Source organism: Protopterus annectens, chromosome 4.part0 (genome assembly GCF_019279795.1).
Source record: "Protopterus annectens isolate FY-2018-M chromosome 4.part0, PAN1.0, whole genome shotgun sequence".
NCBI classification, from domain to species: domain Eukaryota; kingdom Metazoa; phylum Chordata; order Ceratodontiformes; family Protopteridae; genus Protopterus; species Protopterus annectens.
In genome coordinates, this window is record NC_056733.1 from 824,024,114 (window position 1) to 824,047,823 (window position 23,710).

The window sequence follows — 23,710 nt, forward strand, 5'->3', positions numbered from 1 at the left end:
TCATTACAATACAGAGCCACCTATTTTTTCTCATTCTTTACAAAAGCAGTATCTTAGAGGAGTCAAAAATTTAAGGCCTCCTAGAAGATCACCATTACCTGCATGGGGCCTCAATTATGTGTTGGAAAAGCTCACCCTGCATCCATTAGAACCAGCTGCTACCGCTGATATAAAGTTCTTATCATGGAAAACAGCTCTGCTACTAGCAATTACTTCAGCAAGAAGAGTATCAGAGCTACAGGACCTCATGGCTGTAGACCCTTTTATCATATTTTACTCAGACAGGGTGTTTCGGAGGACAAATTCTACTTTTATGCCTAAGGTGGTTTCCAGTGTGGCTCTTAACCAAACAGTTCATCTGCCAACCTTTTATCTAAATCCGCAGAACAAGGGGGAGAGAATTCTGCATTCCTTGGACGTACACAGGCAGCTAAGATTCTACTTGAGCAGAACTAAAGATCTAAGAAAAACTGAGCAATTACTAGTGTCATATGCTGCAGGATCAGAAGGAAAGGCTATCTCAAAGCAGGCAGTTTCAAAGTGGATAAGCCACTGCATCCGTTTCTTCTACTTACACCATGGTAAACCTGTGACCAAGGGCATTAGGTCTCATTCCACCAGAGCTGCAGCTACTTCAGCAGCCTTTCTCAGAGGAGTACCAACCAAAGACATTCTAGAGGCTGCTACTTGGAGTTCTGTTAACATCTTTACAAAACATTATCATTTGCCTCTCTACTCTAAGTCCAGGGCAAGCTTTGCCACTGCAGTGCTGCAGGGCCTTATAGCCGCACCTAATGCTGTTTAGCTCCAGCCTCCCAACCATAGCTTTGGGATTCTACCCAAATGTAATGACTGCAACAGTGAAACATGAAGAACATAGTACAGTTGTGTACACTTACCATAAATGTAGATGTTCGAGTGTATTCACTGTTGCAGTCCAGGTTACCCTCCCGCAATCTCCCTGTCATTCTGGAGTTTATCTTTCCTTCTCTATCTTCTACAACCTATGTGGTATATTTGCTTGTAGATGAAGGTAAAGTTTATATTGATGCATGTATATTTATACATATATATTTTTGCTACCTTTTTGGGGGCACCTGACATCGGGGGCAAGAAAAACTAAAGAAAATGGTGTCGGCTGCATGCAGATTACCCAAATGTAATGACTGCAACAGTGAATACACTCGAACATCTACATTTATGGTAAGTGTACACAACTGTACTGTACTTGCCTCAAACACCTCACCTACTGTCTCAGCAGAACTATGAAATTCTGCACACTCAGCTCCAAACTCTGAATCTTGCAGCATGGCTAATCAACTAATTATTCAAACCACATCTCTCAGTAAACCTGTGATGGATGTAATTTTGGAAGCCAGAAGGCCTAGTACTAGAAAATCTTATGCTGATAAATGGAAGAGATTCTGTGCTTGTAACCAAGCACAAGAAATAGACACAGCAAAGCCCAATATTCCTCAGATTTTAAAATACTTAACTGAGATGCTTGACAAGGGCCTATCTTTTTCTTCAATAAAAATTCATGCCTCTGACATCTCGGCTCATTACAACACAGAGCCTCCCCTCTTTTCTCATCCACTGCTAAAACAGTATCTCAGAGGGGCCACAAATTTAAGGCCTCCCAGGAGAGCACCAACTCCTGCATGGGACCTCAATTTTGTGCTGGAAAAACTCACCCTGCCTCCTTTTGAACCAGCAGGTACTGCGGATATAAAATTTCTATCTTGGAAGACAGCTTTCCTTTTGGCAGTCACTTCAGCTAGAAGGGTTTCGGAACTACAGGCTCTCATGGCAGTTGGAGCCTTTCATTATATTTTACCCGGACAGGGTGGCCCTCAAGACTAATCCTTTTTTTATGCCTAAGGTCCAGTGTGGCTCCTAACAGACCATTCACCTGCCAACTTTTTTCCCAAATCTGAAGAACAAGGGGGAGCAGATTCTGCATTCATTGGATGTACACAGACAACTAAGATTCTACTTAAACAGGACAAAATCTCTAAGAAAGTCTAAGCAACTATATCAAAGCAGACTATTTCTAAATGGATAAGCCACTGCATTCATTTCTGCTATTTGCACCATGGTAAACCTGTGCCCAAGGGGATCAGATCCCATTCCACCAGGGCTGCCTCTACTTCAGCAGCTTTTCTCAGAGGGGACCCAGCCAAAGACATTCTAGAAGCTGCTACTTGGAGCTCTGTTCATACGTTCACAAAGCATTACCATTTACCTCTCTTCTCTAAATCCAGGGCAGGCTTTGCCACTGCAGTCCTGCAGGGCCTTATAGCTGCTCCTAATGCTGTTTAGTTCCATCCTCCCATCCATAGCTTTGGGATTCTACCCAAATGTAGTGACTGCAACAGTGAAACACGGCGAACATAGTACAGTTGTGTACACTTACCATAAATGTAGATGTTTGAGTGTATTCACTGTTGCAGTCCATCCCCCATTCTATACCTTTTCTTTCCCTTCACTATACTCAAAAGCCTTTGTGGTGTATTTGCTTTTAGTTGAAGGTATATTTTATGTTTCTAAGGTGCATTTATATTTACAATATTATTGATATATTTTTGCTCCCCATTTGGGGGGCACCTGACATCTGAGGATGATCTGACGTCATGGAAGAGGAGACAGCAACTGACGCAGGACCCAAGACTTTGTTATTCAGGCCGACTGAGGGCAACCTGCCAGCAGATTACCCAAATGTAATGACTGCAACATTGAATACACTCGAACATCTACATTTATGGTAAGTGTACACAACTGTACTTTCCTTGCTACGGGATTATCCTGTTTTGGAGGTCATGGGTTAAACTGAAGTGATAACAGCAGGCCTGGGAATGATGGTTATCACATCCACACTAGTGGTGTGAGACATTGCATGGTGTCATGTTGGGATCTTTCTTATCATGTGCTGCACTGCATGCATCATGTCCCCACTCCAGGGTAGGGAAGGTTAGGGCATAAAGCCTGGCCAGCATCAGAATGAAGCCTACATCTTAAATACTCATACAGCCTGACACCTTCAGTAAAGGAAGAGCCACAGAAGACCCCCCCCTTACATGGACTGATACATGTTGCTATAGGAGATTGGGCTAACTGGTTGGGGGGGGGGGGGTGAGAGAAAGAGAAGCCAACAATGGATGCTGACCAAATATGTACAGACACAGATGCATATTTATATATAAATGTATACGTGTATGTGTGTGTGTGCATATATATGTATATATATATATATATATATATATATATATATATATATATATATATATATATATAGATTCACTTCAGAAGACTGAAAGCCCAAAATCTTGAATTTCAAAAAGACTGAGACCAAAATCTTGAAAGTTCAAGACTGAAAACTCAATATACTGAATCTCAGAATGCTGAAAACACATAAGATACCAGCACTTACTATATTCCAGCAGAAGTAGATACAGAAACAAATTCAAGACGAACCATATTACTTTTCGCCAAGTATAAGCAGGGGGTTACCCCTCCTGCACCATCAATGTGGGGGGCTGTGCCCCCCAGTTCCCTCTTCTACTTAAATATATCAACTCCGAGATCGCACTTCACTACACTAACATGAGTTATGTTGTAATATAGCAAGTTAGAAGGGAACATGACTAAGGTTACAACAGGCAGTCATGAAACATGTAATGGTCTGTTTGCCATTTTGTTCTGTGGAGTGTGATCTCGGAGTTGATATATTGAAGTAGCAGGGGGTGGGGGGGTCTGTGGGTTGCAAGGGCTCTTGCCTCTATGCTTATACTTGGAGAAGTGGTAAACAGTTTATCTTTTATTTGTTTCTGTATGTATTTGTGCTGGAATAGAGTAAGTGTTGGTATCCTGTGTATTTTCAGTATTCTGAGATTCAGTATTTTGAGTTTTCAGACTTTTTAACTTTCAAGGTTTTGGTCTCGGTCTTTTGAAATTCAAGATTTTGGTATTTTAGTCTTCTGAAGCAAGGCCACTGGAAAAGGTTGGTTTTATGTGTTTTATGAAATTTTTTCATTTTTTATTAAGATCTCATTGAAAAGAGAACTGTTTGAAGTTATTTTTTATTGTTGTTCATTGAACTATGACTTTGCATTTAGTTTAAAAAAAACTTAGTGCAAAATGTTTAGTGACTACACTTTGCATTCTGTTAAAAATATACAAAATGTTTAGTGGCACGGAACCTATTTACTTTTTGTGTCTACTCCTGAGTTCCCACTCTGTAACAGGTTCTGTATAGTCCTCTCCTATCCTGCATCACTATTTGTCGTACAGTAATTCATGATTTCTTGTTTCAGTTGGTTCTTCCAGCTCACATAGCTCAGGTGGCTCATTCAGCAGTAGACCTGTCCTGCAAGGACTTGCTGCAGATGCTCTTGAAGGACCCTGCAGTCTCCGGTACACTTTCTCAGATCCTGTAGCGATCACCCTGGAGGGAGCAGTAGCATTTGAAGCTCCAGAATTACCAGAGGAGACCCTGATGGAGGTGGGTATATATCTCCTGTCCTGTGGTTTAATGTGACATGATGTAGTGGTTGTAATGCTTTTGGAGAGAGAGAGAGAAAAATTATTGTTTTGTTAAAAAAAAAAATCTGTTACATAGAAATAATTACAAGTCCATATTTAGCCTTATTAGGATTAAGTTGAACTGTATACCCATTTCTCTTATTAAAAGGTATTTCTTCTTGGTGCATCTTGGGTTATTCATATCCATTGAGATATTTTCATTGCATATTCAATTTCATAGTTAATGAGGCAGTGACAACATTTAGTGCCTTACATTTATTTATAAATAGTTTTGTACCCATGTTCTGTGCACCCTCCTTTATGTCAGGTCTGTTCAACACTTTTTCTTTGTATTATTATTAGTAATAGTAGTAATAGAAGTGATCTGTAGTGAGAGTAGGGACCAGGTTGAGGAGACCCTGGAGAGGTGGAGATATGCTCTTGAGAGGAGAGGAATGAAGGTCAGCAGGACTAAGACAGAATATATGTGTGTGAATGAGAGGGAGGATAGAGGAATGGTGAGAATGCAGGGAGTAGAGGTGGCAAAGGTGGATGAGTTTAAATACTTGGGATCAACATTTCAGAGTAATGGTGAGTGTGGAAGAGAGGTGAAGAAGAGAGTGCAGACAGGATGCAGTGGATGGAGAAGAGTGTCAGGAGTGATTTGTGACAGACAGGAACCAGCAAGAGTGAAAGGGAAGGTCTACAAGACAGTAGTGAGACCAGCAATGTTATATGGGCTGGAGTTGGTGGCATTGACAAAAGGACAGGAGCCAGAGCTTGACGTGGCATAGTTGAAGATGTTAAGATTTGCACTAGGTGTGACAAGGATGGACAGGATTAGGAATTGGTATATTAGAGGGTCAGCTCAGGTTGGACAGTTTGGAGACAAAGTCAGAGAGGTGAGATTGCGTTGGTTTGGACATGTGCTGAGGAGGGATGCAGAGTATATTGGGAAAAAGATGCTAAGGATGAAGCTGCCAGGTAACAGGAAAAGAGGAAAGCCTAAGTTAAGGTTTATGGATGTGGTGAGAGAGGACATGCAGGTGGTTGGTGTGAGACAGCAAGATGGAGAGGACAGGAAGAAATGGAAACAGATGATCCGCTATGGCGACCCTTAATGGGAACAGCCGAAAGAGAAGTAGTAGAAGAATAGAAGTACTAGTAGTGGTATTAGTAGTATTAATAAAAGTAGTAGCAGTAGTAGTAGTAGTCAAAGTAGTAGTAGTAATAATAAAAGCTGTACCAGTAGAGGTAGTAATAGAAGTAGTAGTGGTTGTAGTAATAGAAGTAGTAGTAATAATAGAAGTAGCAGTAGTGGTGGTAGTAGTAGTAATAGTAAAAGCTGTACCAGTAGAGCTAGTAGTAGTAGTAGTAGTAGTAGTAGAGGTAGTAGTAGCAGTAGTAGTAGTGAAAGAAGTAGTAGTGGTGATAGCAGTAGTAATAAAAGTAGTACCAGTAGATGTAGTAATAGAAGTAGAAGTAGTAGAGGTAGTAATGGAAGTAGTAATAGTGGTAAAAGTAATTATGGAAGTAGTAGTGATGTAAGTAGTAGCAGTAGAGCTAGCAGTAAAAGTACTAGTAGTGGTAGTAGTAATAGTAGTAGTAGTAGCAGTAGAGGTAGTAATAGTATTAGTAGTGTTGGTGGCAGTATCATTATTTACTCTTCGTTGACTGTTAGTCCCACTAGGTCAGTGTCATCCTTTTCTTTTCATGGGAGACCCGAAGTTGATGGCCAGGGCACTGGGTAACCTCCCCTTAATCAAGTGCTTCTATACAGGAATCTGCTGATGTTGAAAATGAGACTGCTTTTGGTGATACTGACAATTCAGAAAGTGCAGCAGGCTGCTCCTGTAATGGAGGACACTGCTGAAGTAACTGAAACAAAACATTGTATCGTGTAATGATTTAGTTGTTCTTGGAGCTAGAGAGAAGCAGCAAGTAAAGAATACTGAACAGAGACGTTGATAGCCTCAGGCTTTGAGCTCTGAGCAGCTATGTAATCATTTAGCAGTAGTGCAGACAAGAGAAAGCTCTAATGGTGAGAATATTGCAAAAGAATAAAACATCTGTAGACAGTTATGTTGTTTGGGACACTGCTGTACCTTTAGGCTTCACTCAGGGCTGTAATACATTTAGGAAGTGAAGCCTTTCTTTGAAATAACATTTGAAAACAGTGCAGTAGTAGAAATTTGCAAGACTGTCATACTAAAGCTTTTTGTGAGCCCTAGAAGAACTGTTTTCTCATGCAAGAAATTTAATTTAAAAAATGACTGCAGTTTACAACTACTGATATTGAAGACATGGACTTAAGAAAGTACTTTGAGCAATGTTGACGTGTTATATAAAATGAAAAAAGATAAAGAAATGTTTGTAATGGGGCATGAGCTGCATTAACTATGAAAGAAGGAAATTTTACTGATGTACCGAGTGTTACTGATGTTGTTGGCAAGAGGGTGATGTAAAATATTAGGGGCAGCCAAAAGTATGTTTTTTTTTTTCTGGGCAAGATCATCATTTATTTCAGGAATTCCAAAGAAAAGATGTGCACACTGCAGGGAAAGACGACATTCAGTTAAATGCAAACCCTTGGATGCAAATCCTTAAGGAGAACAGCAGTAATATTATGTTCATAAACCAGCAGAAGGTATTCTAAGAACTGTTCTGATGAAGTCGGATTAAAGACGAAACCTAGGTAAACTCGTGCTTCTTGACAATTCATTTCTCTGGTTGTTTCCTGGAGTCCATTTGTTCGGTTATTCTTTTGCTTTTGATTCTAAGAACTAAGCCAACACAGGAATGGAGAAAGGAAATTATACCAATAGGGATGACTGCAATTAGGGATACAGACAATAGTCAAGAGGGGCCTGGAATTTCTAGGAAAAAACTGGCAAAGGAACCAAGGTACTGGGAGCAAGTAACTAGAGAGGGAAAGGTAATAGATTGGGAAGAGGCCAAGAATTTATTTGGACTACAGGCTAGAGATTGCTTTCCCTATTGAGGATTGATACCAGAGTATAGGCAAAGAGAAAGAAATAGGGGCTCCTAAGTCAAATACCAGCACTTAGACTTTGTAGTAGAATCTAAAACAGAAGCTGCTGTCAAAAAAAAATAATTAGTAGGACATATTAAATATTGCATGATAACTATAAAAATCAATCAGAGGAGGTTAGAAAGGATTGGTAAGAGAGATTGAAAATTATACACCTGAGTTTATCTAAGGTGAAAGGACAAATAGTACTTAATAGAGTATATGGGACTAAGGAAAAACAAGCTAAAGATATTCTAATAGTAAAGTAATTGGCAGATTCCATAATGAGAGGGGGTAGGACAGGTAGTAGTGTGTGAAGGGATTTGACAATGTGAAGTGTGAGGAAATGTGGGCGGTATTGTGGAGTATAATTTGAGTGGCAGATCATTAAAAGATTTCTCAGGTCTTGTCCGGAACTGGAACTGTATGACTGGTATCTTTGGTGCCCCCTAGTGACTGCAGTGAACTTGCTTATAAGCTCAAGCTCCTTCCCTACCCATAACTCCCTGTTCTACAGGCATCAGATGTCATTGCTTCCATTAAGCTACAATAGCATCTCCAACAGCTGAAGACATTAGAGGAGAGTTTTCTTAGTGTTTTCTATTGCAGAGATGTGATCTTTCTATAAGTCTCAAGAGTATTTAACTGTCAGGAGCTTCCAGAGTGCTTTATTTTTTCACAACTTAATTTCTAACCCCGTCTTTATCTCCTCATTCCCTTCCATAAAAAAAAACAAACCCTCAGCCTCTTTACTCCATCTGTTTGCTCCTTCTTTATTGTATTGACTTTTTTAGGGGGGTGAGCATACTGGTTTTACTGTTATTGTCTGAGATGCTGGGTTAGTGGATAATGGAAAAAGTAATCTAAACCTGGCTTTAAAAAAATGCAAATGCTGTGGGCACAAATTTCCCCAACAGGCACCTTACATGCTTTGTTTAGTATGTTTGGGTGCCTCTCACTTGGACATTAACTATTCAGTATGTAGAACTTTCAGTACCAGAACTTTAGCAGACAGAAAAAAATAAACATGTGGTAAAAGGGCATCTCCCTTCTGATTCAGCACCAATAGAGCCCTCTGCTTCATTGGACTAGGACAAAGGTTCTAAAGTAAAGAAGAGAAAAGAAAAGCAAAGCTGAGGTCTGGGAGTTATCCATCCAAGTGAAACTAACTTCTCGTAAAATGCCCAAAAGCTACTTCTCCGTGTCCCAGACAAAAAAAAAAAAGTCCATTTAATATTACACTAGTAAAATCTACCTCCTCTTCTTGGCATGAATTATCTAGCACCACACACTGTGCTCCAAGAAGGAAAATAAATAGTTTTCCTTCAGCAAAGGAGTTTTCAAGGTTAATGCTCTCCAAGCTGTCCTGTTCTACAGGTCCCTCCAGAGACCTACGCCACTAGACTGGGAGCAGATGATGTCAGCTTTTGTCAAAGACCAACTTCAAAATAGTGTCCTTTCAGCCCAACTAGCCCTTACCGCTGGATAAGAAGTCCAGTTGATGATCCAGGAATTTATTCTTCCTCTGGGCCACGTTTCGGTGCCTGCAGTGAAGGAATCTGTACCAACTGCTGCCTTAGTCACTGTGGTATGGACAGACACCTGTTTTCCTATGCTGGCATCCCCGTCACCAGTGACTTTCTTAGCACAAACCATGTCATTGTCAGGGGTCACTAGATCCCAGATACTCAATGCCATAATGCCTTTGGTACTGGCTATGACACTAGCTTTTTCAGTGCCGTTCTGTGTGTCTTTCCATTTGCTATCTTGGTGCTGATGGTCCCTGTCATGGCACTGCACCTGGAGGCTTTGACGCTGGTAGTCACAGTGGACACAGGTATATTGGCACAGTCTTCAGCATCAGTGATCCCATTTATTCTGGACCTGAGTACGTTTTGTGGATTTCATTGTGCAGAGGAGAGCTTATGAGAACTCTTTATTAACCATGCTAACTACTGATTTCACCGAAGATAACCATGCTAACTACTGATTTCACCGAAGATACCACAGAAGCTGAAGGTTTTGTTGTTTGTCATTTAGACTCCCACAGGACAAGGGGACATGTAGGCCTAGATTGTTGAGCTCCAGAATTCTATTTCCCAGGAGAGCTCGGGGTGATTGTCCTCTTTTAGGAGTGCTGCTTTTCATGTATTTGGATGATTGGCTTCTGGCAGCACCCAGTATGGAAAAGCTTCTCCTACCAAGACAGTACTTGCTTCAGACCTGTCTGTCTTTAGGAATAATGGTGAACATAGCCAAATCTGAATTGGAACCTTCCCAGGATTTGATATTCATAGATAACTGCCTAGATGCACTAAACCAACTGGCCATACTTCTTCAAGACAGGATTTCCACAGTCATATCAGAGGTCACATGTTTGCTACAGGAGACCCAAACCTCGGTCAGTGTCATCTTGAAGTTGTTGAGTTTGATGGCTGTTTCTATCCAGATGGTTCCCTATACCAGACTCAATGTGAACATTTTACAGTGGATTCTTGAGTGCAGTGTAATCAGCCTTGGCAATCAGTGGCTTACAGCATCAAAATTTTATGGGCTTGCAGGAGGAGTAAGACTTGGTGGATGGACCACTGAAAACTGTCAAAAGGTGTACCATTCACCAGACCACTCCTGAGCAACCATACCCTTGGGTGCATTTATCTTGGAGTGGAGTGCACTACTTAAACAAGATGGGTCTCGGTTTGCAGACCCTAAAAGAGACCCTACAGCACATCATTGTGCTGAAGATGAGGACAGTCTTCCTAGTATTGCAAGCCTTTCAGGACTCACTCCATTGAGGTGTAGTCTCCACACAATCAGAGAATATGGCAGTAGGTTGATACATACATAAATAAGCAAGGAGGAGCTCATTTCTACTCCTAGTCCAGAGAAGCAGTGAAATTATGGGAGTGTCAATGCTTTGCTTTCTCATAGCAGTGCACATACCAGGGTCATCCAGCTTGATGGCAGACAAACTGAGCAGACAAGTATGACTGCCACTTGAATCATCTGTCAACAAAAAAGTGGCAAATAGCATTTTCAAGAAGTGGGGAAGGCCTTGCTGTGATCTCTTTGCTTCAGCATTCAATACCAAATGCCCTCACTTCTTCAGTATAGCTCCTCAGGGACAGCCATCCAGTGCATATTCTTCCACAATTGGCCTCCAGGGATCGTTTAAGCCTTTCCTCCCTTTTCCTGATACCAGGACTTCTACAGAAAGCCAAGGACTGCAAGGCACAACTCATTTTGTTAGCCTCCTTCTGGCTGTGCCAGATGTGGCTTCCTTTGCTGTGGCATCACCTGAAGAAGAAGCCCCTTCTTCCACAGAGCATTTGTTTTCTAAGTCACCCCTCCTGGGAGCATCACACAGACATTTGGTCTCTTCATCAAACTGCATTGTTTCTTTATTTTCAGTAATGGCCAGGAACCATTCATTCCCTCCTGATGTGGTTGAACTTATCACCGTTTTACAGATGACTTCTACTAGAAGGATCTATAAAGGAAAGTGGAAAAAATTCTTGATTTGAACTCAAAATAAAAAAATTCCCTATGTCAGCTCACTTAGAACACGTTCTCCTTTTTATTAGAGCTTTACAGCAAAGGAATTAGTTATTCCTCTATTAAAATACATTTAGCAGCCATTTCTTCCTATCATGACAGATTCCAACCTTCTCTGTCCTCCTACAGGTCATGAGAGGCCTTTCTTAAAGGCACCTTTCACTCTAGACCCCCCACTTTGGTGAAACGTGCCCCTTCTTGGGTCTTAACTTTCTATTGGAGAGTTTAACAAAACCACCATTTGAACTGGCAAGCTCAGTTCCATTAAAGTTCCTGTCCTGTACTATTAGTAGCTATCACTTCTGCCGGGAGGATGTCAGAGCTACATACCCCTTTTTTTTTTTTTTTTTTTTTTTTTTTTTTTTTATTTATTGCATTTTAAAACAAATTGAAGAAAATTTACATAAAAAACGAATCAATTAAAAAAAAACAAAAAAATATATATAAAGTCCACAACAAGATTATTATCTTAAAGCCATTAAGACTTTGCCAACAATTCATTAAGTTTTTGCCAAGCTAATTGTTTATGTATAGTACTCAATGTTCGGTTATGTATAGTTTGCAATTCCTGATTACATGCACTTTTTGCTAAAGAAATAAATTCAGAAAAAGAGAGGACATGTTTACACTTCCAATTCATTATAATAACCTTTGTGGCAATAGCCAGAATAGACCACAGGAAGTTTTGGCACAGAGTCTGGAATTGGAACATTAATATGATAAAGGAATTTTAAATATTACAGTTGTCTGACCATAATGCTTTAGCAAATTTTCTAAAGTCTTCCCAGGATAAAATAATCATATGCCCTTTTTTTTTATATCCCTTCCCTGACTCATATTTCATCCTGTTAAGAGTATGTCTGAGGACCAATCCATCATTCATGACTAAGTTGGCCACTCAGAATAAACCAGCCTTGCAATTCCAGTGGGCAGTACCCTGACAATGTCTAGAGAAATCTAACGCTCTGGTGGGTCTGTATCATATATTCGAAATTCCAAAATGTCGAACACCATATGTTCGAACTTGGAATTTCGAATATTGAAAACATCGAACGCTCAGAATAGTGAATTTTTTCCCAGGGGAAAAAATTTGCTGTTCCGAGAAACATACACACAAAACAAGTACACCAAAATAAATAAACCACACAAATACAGTTAATAGAACCCAACCCTACACTAAAGCACACATACATTACTAACTATCCACTTACCTTAACCCACACCCTAACCCTAAGGTCCGTAACTATCGCACACATACCCTACAAAACTACACACAAACAAAGCAATAAATACACACACATACAGTTAACAAAACCCAACCCTACACTACACCATACATACATTACTAACTATCCACTTACCTTAACCCTAACCCTAAGGTCCGTAACTCTCACAACACAGTGGAGGAAATAGCAAACTCCGATGATGGCCCACCGATTTCTTTCCCTGGGAAAGAAATCGATGTTCCATCAGTTCATTTTTCTGAGATTTCGAACATTTCAGTTTGATTAAATTAAATTTGGCGTTTTCAATATTCAAAATGCTGATAGGAACCCGTTCTGGTAAGTACATAACTTAAGTTTTTTTTTTTTTTTTTTTTTAATAGAATATGAGTATGCATATAGAGTAGGGTAGATGGCTGGGGAAAAATGAAAGCTCAGAAATGGGCGAAACAGGGTTGTCCTATAAGTGAAGTATTGTTTACTTCAGTGATGAGCGTTGTGGTAGTTGAGAGTAGTAGAAAAATAAGTGAAGGAAGCTGGGAGATAGTGCAAAGAGTAAAGGTATCCCAATTTATGATATAAGCTGATGATGTGGTGATTATCATGAAAAATACAGGATGGATGCAGTACAGTATTTGGTTCTGTAAGACATGTTAAGGAGGGTTACATTAAAATTAAGTAAAGACAAAGCAAGGGTTGTGGGGGAGTGACAAAACTAGGCGGTACATTTCACTAATCAGGAGATCAGTGTGTTGAATGTGAGGTTTGGGCAGCAGGAAATGAAAATGAAGCAGTAGGAAGAGGTTTCACAGGAAGTTAAAAGCAGTATTGTGACATGGAACGCTTTTAACATGTCCTTTAGAAAAGGTATGTATGATTTATATGTACATGCTAGAGAAGGTGAGTTATATGGTGGGAGTATATGCTTTTCCAGCCTGAAAAGAAAAAGTTAACTTGATATAGTTTTTTTTATTAGTATTATAATGTATTCAGCACTGAACCCAGTTAAGTGAGAGGCGTTATATTACAACAGAAAAGTGGGTGAGTGGAGGTTAATCAGTCCATTTTTTTTTGCATCTGTAAATCTGTTTTGGATGCTGATGAAGATGGAACAAGCGTGACAAGATATATTAGGAGAAATTGTGTGTAGTAAGTATGAGACACAGTGTTCAAGTATTCAGGTAGGAAAAAAGAAACAGTGTATTGTAAATAAAGAAGTGGACAAATATATAAGTAAACTCAAGTTCTGGAGATTGAAAGTAAAGTTGCAAGGGATGAAAAAGAAATGTTGTTTTGAAGCACTAGTGGAGAAATTTTGTTATGTTCCACCGTGGGAACATTTAGTAGCAAGCGAAAATATGTTTGTTAAACAGAAAGAAAAGGTTTCAAAAAGTGGAAGAAATAAGTGGCTTTCTGTGAAGGTTATGTTGGGTAAATCGCCCGAAAAGAGACAAATGAGATAAAAGTAACAAAATGAAAGACTGCAAATTTTGCAGTAAAGGGGAAACAATGGAGCTTGCTTTAATAGAATGTAGGAGAACAAAATTATGTTGGGAAATTTTTCAAATGACTGTTTTCAGGAACTAAATATGGATTTGTTGTTATATGGGGAGTAAAAGGATGTTACAGATGCAAAGAGAAGGGGGCAGTATGAATGTATTGCATTGTGTCATGAATTAATCTATGGGAAATTATATTGTACAGTTATATCAAGAAGAATAAAGTTATGGTTGTAGAGAAATTGGTAGGGGATGAATTGTAAGAAAAAATAAAAATGTTTATTTTGGATGTTAGAATGTGAGAAAAGTGTGTTGTTATGTTAAGACAAAATGTGAGTAACATGAAATATATACAGTATAAAATACAGCTGTATATGTAAGTGTATCAGAGCAGTAGATGTTCTAGTATTTATTTATTTTGTTTGTCTCCATTGACCGGGAAAGTCCAACAAGGCAATTCCTATTTTCAATGGAGTCCCAGGGAAAAAAGCTCAAGAACATATATCTGAAGGTTAGTCATGACAAAAAAAAATTTTTGCAAAAATGCATTACGTAGATAATTCGTAAGACATCTAGATACTTTTGCAGTGGCCCAAGCTATTTAAGTCCAGCCCCAGTGCGTGCTTAGCTTTCAAAGCTTAAGGTTGCCTGCCTCACTAATTGTCAGGAGCTTGAAGGGAACTTCAGTATAAAGACAGTGTGCTAAAAGATTCAGAGTTTTTTTTGCCTGGGGAAAAAGGGAGACAAGAGCCCTGAAATGATAATGCTGTTAAATAAACCCACGTGAAAACTTTATACACAAGGCCATTCACACCCTGGAAGTACAAAAGGAAAAACAGACGAAATATGTGGGCTGAAGGAAGGCCGGCTACTGCAACAGTGATCTTTTAAAATATCTAATCTTATGATAAGTTTACGTACACAGCTGTACAGTGTTCAACATTTAGATTACTGTTACAGTAGCTCAAGCTGTTTGTGTCAATTACCATAGCTTAGAAACTGTGAAGGAAGGAGGAAAAAGTAAACTTAAGAATCCAGGAGCTCCTGGAGAATGGTCATAGCAAAGCCTGTACTGGACCTGGCAAAGGAATTCAGTTTGTAGTGCTTTGTAAAAATGTATACAGAGGACCAGGTTGCTGCCTCTTGAGTAATTCTGTAGTCCACCTCTTTCCAGAAAGCCACCAAAGAAGCTATAGGCCTTGTGGAATGTTCTTTACCTCTGCCTGGAGGTGGCTTATTATGGCGAGTCTTACAAGAGGCAATAGCATGAGGCTGTCATCTGGAAACAATGATTGTCCTTTCCTCATATCTTTGTTGGAGACAAACAGCTGATCAGCTTTCCTGAAAGAGTGAGTTTGTCTAGATAGCATCTGAACTGTCTGTGAACACCCAGAGTGTGTAGAATCTTTTCTGTCTTGTTCTTTGGTTGAGGGAAGAAGTCATGGAAATTAGCAGTCTTATTTAAGGTATACTCTGAGACTACTTGAGGCATAACATTTTATTTGTCTGTCTATTTATTTATTTATCATTTGTTGACCGACTTAGTTCCACTACGGCAGTGGCCTCTTTTTGGGGAGGTCCAGGGTGGTATTTATACTATTAGGGGAAATTTGGCCAGAGCATCATGGAGCTTCCTCTACTTTTTTTCAATACCTGCCGTGGTATCTTTTATAGCCACCTGAGCAACCACCAACTCAGGCAGTTGTGGCCTTGGTTTAACTTCTCATTCAAAGGACTACACAGTCAGATTGCGGCATCTACCCCCTTTATGCTGCACCCCGTGTCAGCAATCCATCAACCTAGTGTGCAAATAGAACCCACAGCTTTGTACACCAAAGGCAAGTGTGCAGATTGTTGCACCCCTGACATTGATCCTAAAAGAAGGATTCGTTCTCAGAAATCCTGTCTTTGTGAAAAATGAGGTAGGGCTGACTCACCATAAGTTCTTAACTCAGATAGTGTCATAGCAGAAATCAGAGCAGTGAGTAAAACAGTCTTCCATGTTAAGAACCTTGTTTTAGTCTGATGAGTTGGTTCAAATGAAAATTTCAAGCACAAAGTTAAGAGCCCAGATAGGAGCCACCTGCATTCTAAGTGGAGGGGTATGCACCACCCCTTTCAAACACTGTTTTAACTTGAGGATAATGAGAAAGGAGGGGGGTCTAAGGGCAGACAAGCAGAAATGACAAATAAGTGAACCTTGCTCGAGGAGTACTAAAGGCCTGAGTATGATAACTCGTGCAAATAATCAAGTACAAGAGGCAGTCGAACCTGAAGAGCGTCCTACTCCTTAAACTGGCACCAACTAGAAAATCTTTTCCACTTGTACATGCATTTTTTTTAGTAGCAGTTTTTTTTTTTTGTTTTGTTTTTTTGTTTTTGTTTTTGTTTTGTTTTGTTTGTTTTTTTTTTAAGCCTTCTTTAGTCCTTGCTGCACATTCTCAGAAAAAAGGTGCCTCAAAGCTGTCAAGATTCTATTATCCAGGCATGAGTTGAAGAGTTTTCAGGTTGAGGTGTATCAGACATCCTCTGTCTTGCCTGAGCAAATCCAGTCTGTGGCAAAACCTGTGGTAATTGCTCTTGGCTAGATTGAAAAAAAAGCAGAACTACTGTTGCCTGGGCCAAAATGATTTCACCACCACTGTTTTTGGGGAGTCCTTCTGAGTCTTCAGAAGAACTGTGGATATCATTAGAAAGGGTAGAAAAGCATACAGGAATGTTCTAGCCTATTTGAATGAAAAGGCATCTGTCTTCCAGGCCTGTTTGCAAGGAGCCCTTACTTGAAGTTTTCCCAGCAGTTGGATTAATTATTGGAAGACTCCAAGATGAATTTTACATTCATGAGAGCCTGCTGTGGTTCTGCTTAGCTTGTCTGCCACTAAGATTTGCTGTAATGCAATGCCTGAAGCTTGGAGAATCAAACTGAGCTGAAATGCTGTCTTGTAAACTGTCATACCAGTCTGTAAAGAGGCTGTGATTTGGTACTCTGTTGTTTGTTTATGTACAACTGTGGTGTTGTCTGTGTAAAGTTGCAAAAGTCCTGGGGACAAGAGATGATTGAAGACTTTCAAAGTATTGATCACTGCCAGCATCTCTCTGACATTTATGTGCTTCTGTCTGTTGTGAAGGTTCCACATAATTTGCATTTTTACTTCTTTGGAAACTGTTTCCCACAGCAAGTCTGAACCATCTGCACTAATAAACTGGAGAGGGGAAGGGGTCAAAAGGGAGAGTGGGAGACCGCATCTCTACCTTGTCTGGAGGGAGAAAGGCTCTTCCCAGAGCAGAATCTAGGCGGCAGCCCAGAAATACTATCCTTTGAGAAGGGAATGTGAGGAGACTACTGAAAGTTGATTTGAAAACCCAGCCTGAGTATAAGATTTTGAACAGTTGCTAAAGACTTTTGACACCTGGAAAAATATTCTTCAAAGGTAAGATAGTCATCCAAATATGGAAAAAGGTGAATACCTTGAAGACTGCTATAAGCATTTAGTGGAACCAGACACTTTGGGAATTCACCTAGAGCACTGGAGAATCCAAAAGGTAAGACAGCAAACTGATATTGTAAAGCAGATCCAGAAAATCTTGGGTAAATAAAGCCTGAACTGCTTCCAGATAGGTTCCCAACCCACTAGGGAGCAACCATGATTATTCCCAGCAACTCCTTCTCTCTCCCACAGATCCCACCCCGACCATCCCCAACCTCCTCCAGCTGGCAGGAAAGCTATTCTCTTTCTACAGTAATAGAAAGACAAAAGGCAAATGGTTCTTGCAAATTGCAAAGAAAGCTATGCCATCCAGTTGTGGAAAAAAATATCTCTAGGAGTCCTCCTCCCACCAAAACTGCAAGAAAAACTTCTTCCACACATTTTAAAAGAGCTGTTACATCAGGGTTCCATTTAAAGAGTGTCCCCGGAAGAAGAGAGTACAGGGTTTTATAGGTTCATAGGTAGGTACTAGGCTATTTGCCCGAAGGCATTTATAAGCCTAGCCCAAAATGTGTTGGCTTTCGCCGCCCCCTTAGATTAGTTCCCTGTGCCTCCGTCCAGCAGAGCCATTGAAATGATCCCTGGGTTAAACTTTCTGTTTCCCATCCACTCGTCAAGGTTTCTCTTGAAGAGGGTTAGCGAAGAGCTCTGCCTAATGTGGATTGGAATCTTGTTCCAGAGCATGGGAAGTCTCTGGGACAGGAATCTATCCCTCCAGCACATCCTATTTATTGTTGTGGTGAGGTTTAGATCCCTGGAGCGTGTGGCTCGAGGGGATATGGTTTTCTTTAGGTGGAGCATGTCCATCAATTTGGGGTTGGACATGGCCTTGTATGTCAGGCAGAGATCACCTCTGAGTAGGCAGTATGCAACTGAGTACAGCTGGAGTTTCTTCAGTCGAGCTGCATAGGGCATCTGCTTGAGGCCAGTGATCCTCTTGGTGAGGTACTTCTGTGGTCTTTCCAGTTGTTGCAGGTGTCTTGTAAGGTATATCCCAAATGGGGCATTGAATTCTATGATGGGTCTGATGAGTGATGCATAGAGGGGCCCAATGACCTCTTTCGATCTGGATGCAAACCCTTTTGTGATTAGGTGGGCCACATAGAAGGATTTTCTAACCACTTTGGCAATGTGATTATCAAAGGAGAGGTTACGATCTACTTGGGTCCCCAGATTCCTTATTACGTCTTCCGTATTTAGGGGGCTCCTACCTATGTGGTAGTTTGTGGGTACTTTGTTTTTTCCAAAGGGGATGACTATGCATTTTTTGGCATTTAGCTTGAGGCCATGGTTTTGACACCAGGTATCTGTCTCAGTGAGACCCTTTTGGAGGATGTCTGTGTCAGCCGGAGAATCAATTATAGCCCCTAATTTGCAGTCGTCTGCTAACTTGATCAGCCATAGTCCTCCTGTGCTTGCCTGTACCTCTGAGAAGTACATGCCGAACAGGAGGGGTCCTAGGACTGAGCCCTGGGGAACGCCACTTGTAACTGGTTTAGAGTCAGACCTAGCTCCCGCAACACTTACCATGTGGGTTCTGTCCATGAGCCAGTTGGCAACCCATCTCGTGACGTAGGGGTTTATGTTCAGGCTGATAAGCTTGTCTATAATACTCTTACCTTTTTTCTTGTCCCCAAGAAAGAAGGTACCTGGAAGCATATCCTAGATGTCTCAAGACTAAACAAGTTTCTAGTGGTACCAGTATTTAAGATGTTAACCCTTGGAAGTTTACTTGAAGGATGCTTTCCTGCACATCCATATGGCCCAGGAGCACAGAAAATACTTATACTTTCAGGCAAGGGTTGAAGCTGCATTACCAGTTTTGTGCCTTACCATTTGACTTATCTTTGGCTCCCAGAGTCTTCATCAAATGCCTGGTACCAGTCATTGCCTTTTGCAAGACACAAGGGGTCCACATCTGTCTTTACCTAGACAATTGCCTGATTCAGGCAAAGTCACACACAGAGCTTCAGGCAGCTATGTAAGTCATCATGGATTGCTTTCAGAAGGTGGGTCTGACCCTCAGCTTCCAGAAGTCACATCTTCATCCAATCTCCAGGACCACCTTCTTCGGGACAGTCATAGACTCTGTTCAACTGAAGACATTCCTCCCAGAGGACAAAGTAATTTTCCTTTCAGAATCTGTCAGAGACCTACACTCCAATCACTTTGTAACTGTATATGAAGTCCTTAGGTTACATGGCTTCCTACATTATAATGATCCCCTTGGCAAAACTACATATGAGAAAGTTACAGTATTTCCTAAAGAAAACCTGGGCTCAGCATCAGTAGCCCCTGGAAACCATGATCTCTCTGCTCCTATGTCTACAAAAGGTTATTCTATGGTGGGAGAAGAGCATGTCCAATAATCCAGGTGCAGACTTCCTCTTTCCAGAGATGACACAGACTGTGACAACAGACAGCTCCATCAGAGCTGGGGGCCCCATATAGAACATTTCAGAGTCCAAGGAATTTAGTGCAGGCAGCAAGCAAAACAGCAAACCAGTTTTAAGGAAATGATGGTAGTCATCCTAGCATGAAAGCTTTCAGAGATAAGTTATCACCAGGATCACTTGAGATATGGACATATAGTACCACAATCATGTGGTACATAAACAAATGGGGGAACACACTCTTACCCCTATGCAAACTAGCTAAGGGTCTTTGGCTGGTTGCTCAGCAACTGAATGTAACACCCACAGCATCCTATATCCTTGGTCATTAAAGCCTTCTGTCAGACTCCCTAAGCAGAACTCTTAATTAGACCTCAGTGAATAGGTGCCGAAAAGGAAAGTCTTTCTGGACTTCATACAGCACTGAGGAGTACCACAGATGGATGTTTTTTGCCAAATTCTTAAGGGTTACCATGAGATGTACATGATGTGTACACCTTAAGATAACTATTTGGAATTCGTAGACAGCCCTACCATGGCTCTTTTGTACAGAGATGTGCAACACCATGATGGGATGTCTCCGACTCTGTTAGATGCTAATGAGGCAGTCAAGGAAGAGGCATATGCTAATTACCCATGTGCTACCTCCCCTGGAACTGCCTCCAGGAAGGCATCTATGTGCCAGGCTAGTCATAGAATCGCTCGGCCATGTAGATTGCCATGGCCATTCCTTGCACCTTGTGGTGGTCAACATGGCCAAAAGGCCGTATTCATGTATTGTGGTAGTGGTACATGCTGGTGAGTTTAGTGGTATAGTAAGGTTGGGAAGTGTGTGCATGAACATATGAGAAACTGTGTGTATATGTGTCTGTCTGTCTACAAGGTAGCAGTAGGGGAGTTGAGGGTAAGTTAGGCAGGTGTATGAATGTGTGCACACACACACACACACACACACACGCACACACACAAATACATGTGTGTGTGTGTGTGTGTGTGTCTGTGTGTGTGTGTATATATATATATATATATATATATATATATATATATATATATATATATATATATGGAAAAGATGTGTCTTTATGATCAGGTGGAATAAGTACTGTTTTATGTATGTGGAATGAGTATTGTGTCGGTAGGGGGATTGGGGTGGCTGTCATACTGACACACATCCCTAGACTAATGAGCAAAGTCTTCAACATTGGGTGGGGGAGCCACTAGCCACTAAGGAAAACTCTTTATAGGCATGCACGGGTATCAGGAGGTGGGGGGATCACTAGACAAAGGAATTCCCAATAGGGCATCCCTTAAAGCCGTATATTTAAAAAAAAAAAGTGCATGTAACCAGTAGACACCAAGGATAAGTAGCATGCCTTAAAAGGCACTAAATGGACTTTAAACCATGTACCATCCCACCTAGTGAGGATATCAGTCCTCTGTGCCACCACTAGACACCAGAGATTGATTGTAAAAGGAAATAAATGGAAAACTACAGAGGGAGAAAGGGATTTGAATTGAGCATCGATGACACTAGACACCCCTGCGTTAGCCAGCTGCAGTAATTGATAAGTTAAGTTAGTTTAGCATTGTTTTTAATATATATTGAGGGTCTTGGGCATTATGAAATTCCTGCAGCATTTCATGACTTATAATGGAGAGGGACAGGAAATGATAAGCATACCTTTCAACTTTGTAGGCTAACAGCTTTTGCCCTAGCATACATGTACTGTAGAATATGAAGTGTGAAACTGGAATGTCTGGCACTAAGGGCTCAGTAATAATGTGCAAATTGATAGGGCAGGGGGGAATGGTGACATCATGGATGTTCTGACAACAGGGATAGGTATAGGGTATGCGGTGTGTGTATGGAAGAGTGACTGGGAGGGCCTCTGCTAACACATTGTGACCTCCATTGTTAACTGTTGTAGGAATGCTGATCTGCACTCCACAGTGATTATCTGCAACTCATAGCCATTAAAATTAACCGTTAATGAGGTCTTTCCTCACCGAGGTGAATGTGTGTATGGATCTCAAAATACCCCATATCATGGGAACAGCATATTAGGATTGCTTTATGAATCTTTGGGAATGTGTTTCTATTTTCATGCTTTCAGGATTTGCAGCTACTGATGTTCAGTGATTAGATGTTCAGCTTTGGAGCTTTTCTCCCTGGGCCTCCTCTGAAAGTCAGCTTCTACCCAGTTGGACTTTCCCAGTAATCAAATGTCAGTAAATTAATTAGTTAAGTGTATGTGCTTTGTTATTTTAAACACTGAAGTTGTAAAGTAACTGTTATACATTGTAAGTAGTATGTTTAACTTATTCAAACAGAAACCACTAAGTTGAGGGGGGAAATGTAGAAGCTAGTCATAATTTTCTATCTGCAAGCAAACAATAAAATGTGCTCCCTTGCCCAAGGGATTTTTTTTACCATCCATCACAAATAATCTTTTAAGTATTTGGTGGAGCAGGGTACAGCTATGGAAATGGTGAAGCAAATGTTTTGTTTGCCATTCAGAAGCATAGCCACAACTGTCCCAGCTGCCTGAAGCATAGAAGTTAAGAACAGTAGAGGTGTAAAAAGAGCTTTGAAAAAAGGCAGGCATGGTATGTGGACAGTTATGGAAGGCAAGCAGGATAAATTGTCCCATACCACGCAGGAAGCTTCTGGGAAATTCTGACTTCCCCTTCAACCCTCCTTCCCCTCACTTGGGTGGCAGACTGGCCTTATTCAAGATAGTGGTTCCAGCTGACATGCAACTAAAGGGAAGATCTTTAATTCCTCAAGGCTATTGACTAGTGTTTAAGTGCTGTCTGCATGGGGATTCCTTCATTTTCAGGGACCAAGCTAGCTGTTATGTTGAACACAGTGGGATAGCTGCTTTCGTTAGGGCAGTGAAAGGAGTTCGAAACAATTCGGTCTGTTTCTTTTACCAGAGAAGGTTGGCTAATGGAGACCAATTCTGGATTCATTCAAAATAAAGCACATTATTGAATCTGATCACTTTCTTTAACCTTACTACTGCTTTATAAAGTTTCACCTTTTTTATTTATTTATCTATCCTTTCTTGACTGGCTTAGTCATGCTACGCTAGTAGCTTCTTTTCAGTAGAGACCAGAGGTGGTATTTATATTACTAGGGGAAATTTGGCCAGGGCATCGGGTAACTTCCCCCACTTGTCATTATTGTGAGTGGGACCCATTTTGAAGGAGCGCTTCCTGTTTTCCATTCCAGGTGCAGAGGCAGCCCAGAGAAACAGGGAGGCAGATAGAGACAGAAGGAGAAAGTGGAGTAGTGAAAGAAATGAAGGAGAAAGCAAATATTGAGGCAAGAAAATGTGGTCAGGATTCTAAGGACATGTTTCAAAGAAACCTTTTTGATGAAGATGACTCAGCAAACGATGGATGTATAATTACAACCCTTTAGTTGGGAGGATTGCGGGATGATTTACTTAAAGAAATGGTGGTGCAGAGTAAGACAAAAAATTAAGGAGATATTTCCTGGGGGGCATTATGGAGAAAATACAAAAGGAGGCTGCAGAGACTATCTTGAAGAATAGTGGTGAGACAGAAACAAAAATATATGCAGGGAAAGTAAAAGAAGGCAAAAGTGGAGTAGCAGAAAAGAAGGCAGAAGAAAATGAAAAGCAAATGTACATGGTAAGGAATCAAAGTAAAGAAGACAAATAGGCAGTTATGAAGTGTGGGATAATTTAGTAGTTCCTTTTTTATGTAAAAGCACGAGGCAAGAGCATTTATTCTTATTAACAGAGACATTTTGTGACATTATATTTGAGACCGTTTTTTTTTTTTTTCAGTGGAAAATGTTCTTGGAGTTTATGAAAAAAAAGAAAGACTGTTATATATGGAATCTTTATGTGATAAAAGCATTTAACAGGGAAACAAAAAGGAAGATTTGTGTACAATTTCGAACAGTTGTAGAAAGAGAGACTTTGTAAGGACATTTGAAAGCTTTATGTAAAGAATAACTGGAAATTGC

The 23,710-nt window shown here is 40.5% G+C and overlaps 1 protein-coding gene across 1 annotated transcript in view; it reads left to right on the forward strand.

The window, feature by feature from the left end:
* ULK1 (unc-51 like autophagy activating kinase 1) overlaps positions 1–23,710 on the forward strand; it is a 1,203,955-nt gene that overhangs the window by 1,093,308 nt on the left and 86,937 nt on the right. The window contains exon 23 of the mRNA XM_044068766.1: positions 4,314–4,501. Within this exon, the coding sequence (XP_043924701.1) occupies positions 4,314–4,501 (188 nt within the window). The remainder of the gene's footprint in view (positions 1–4,313; positions 4,502–23,710) is intronic.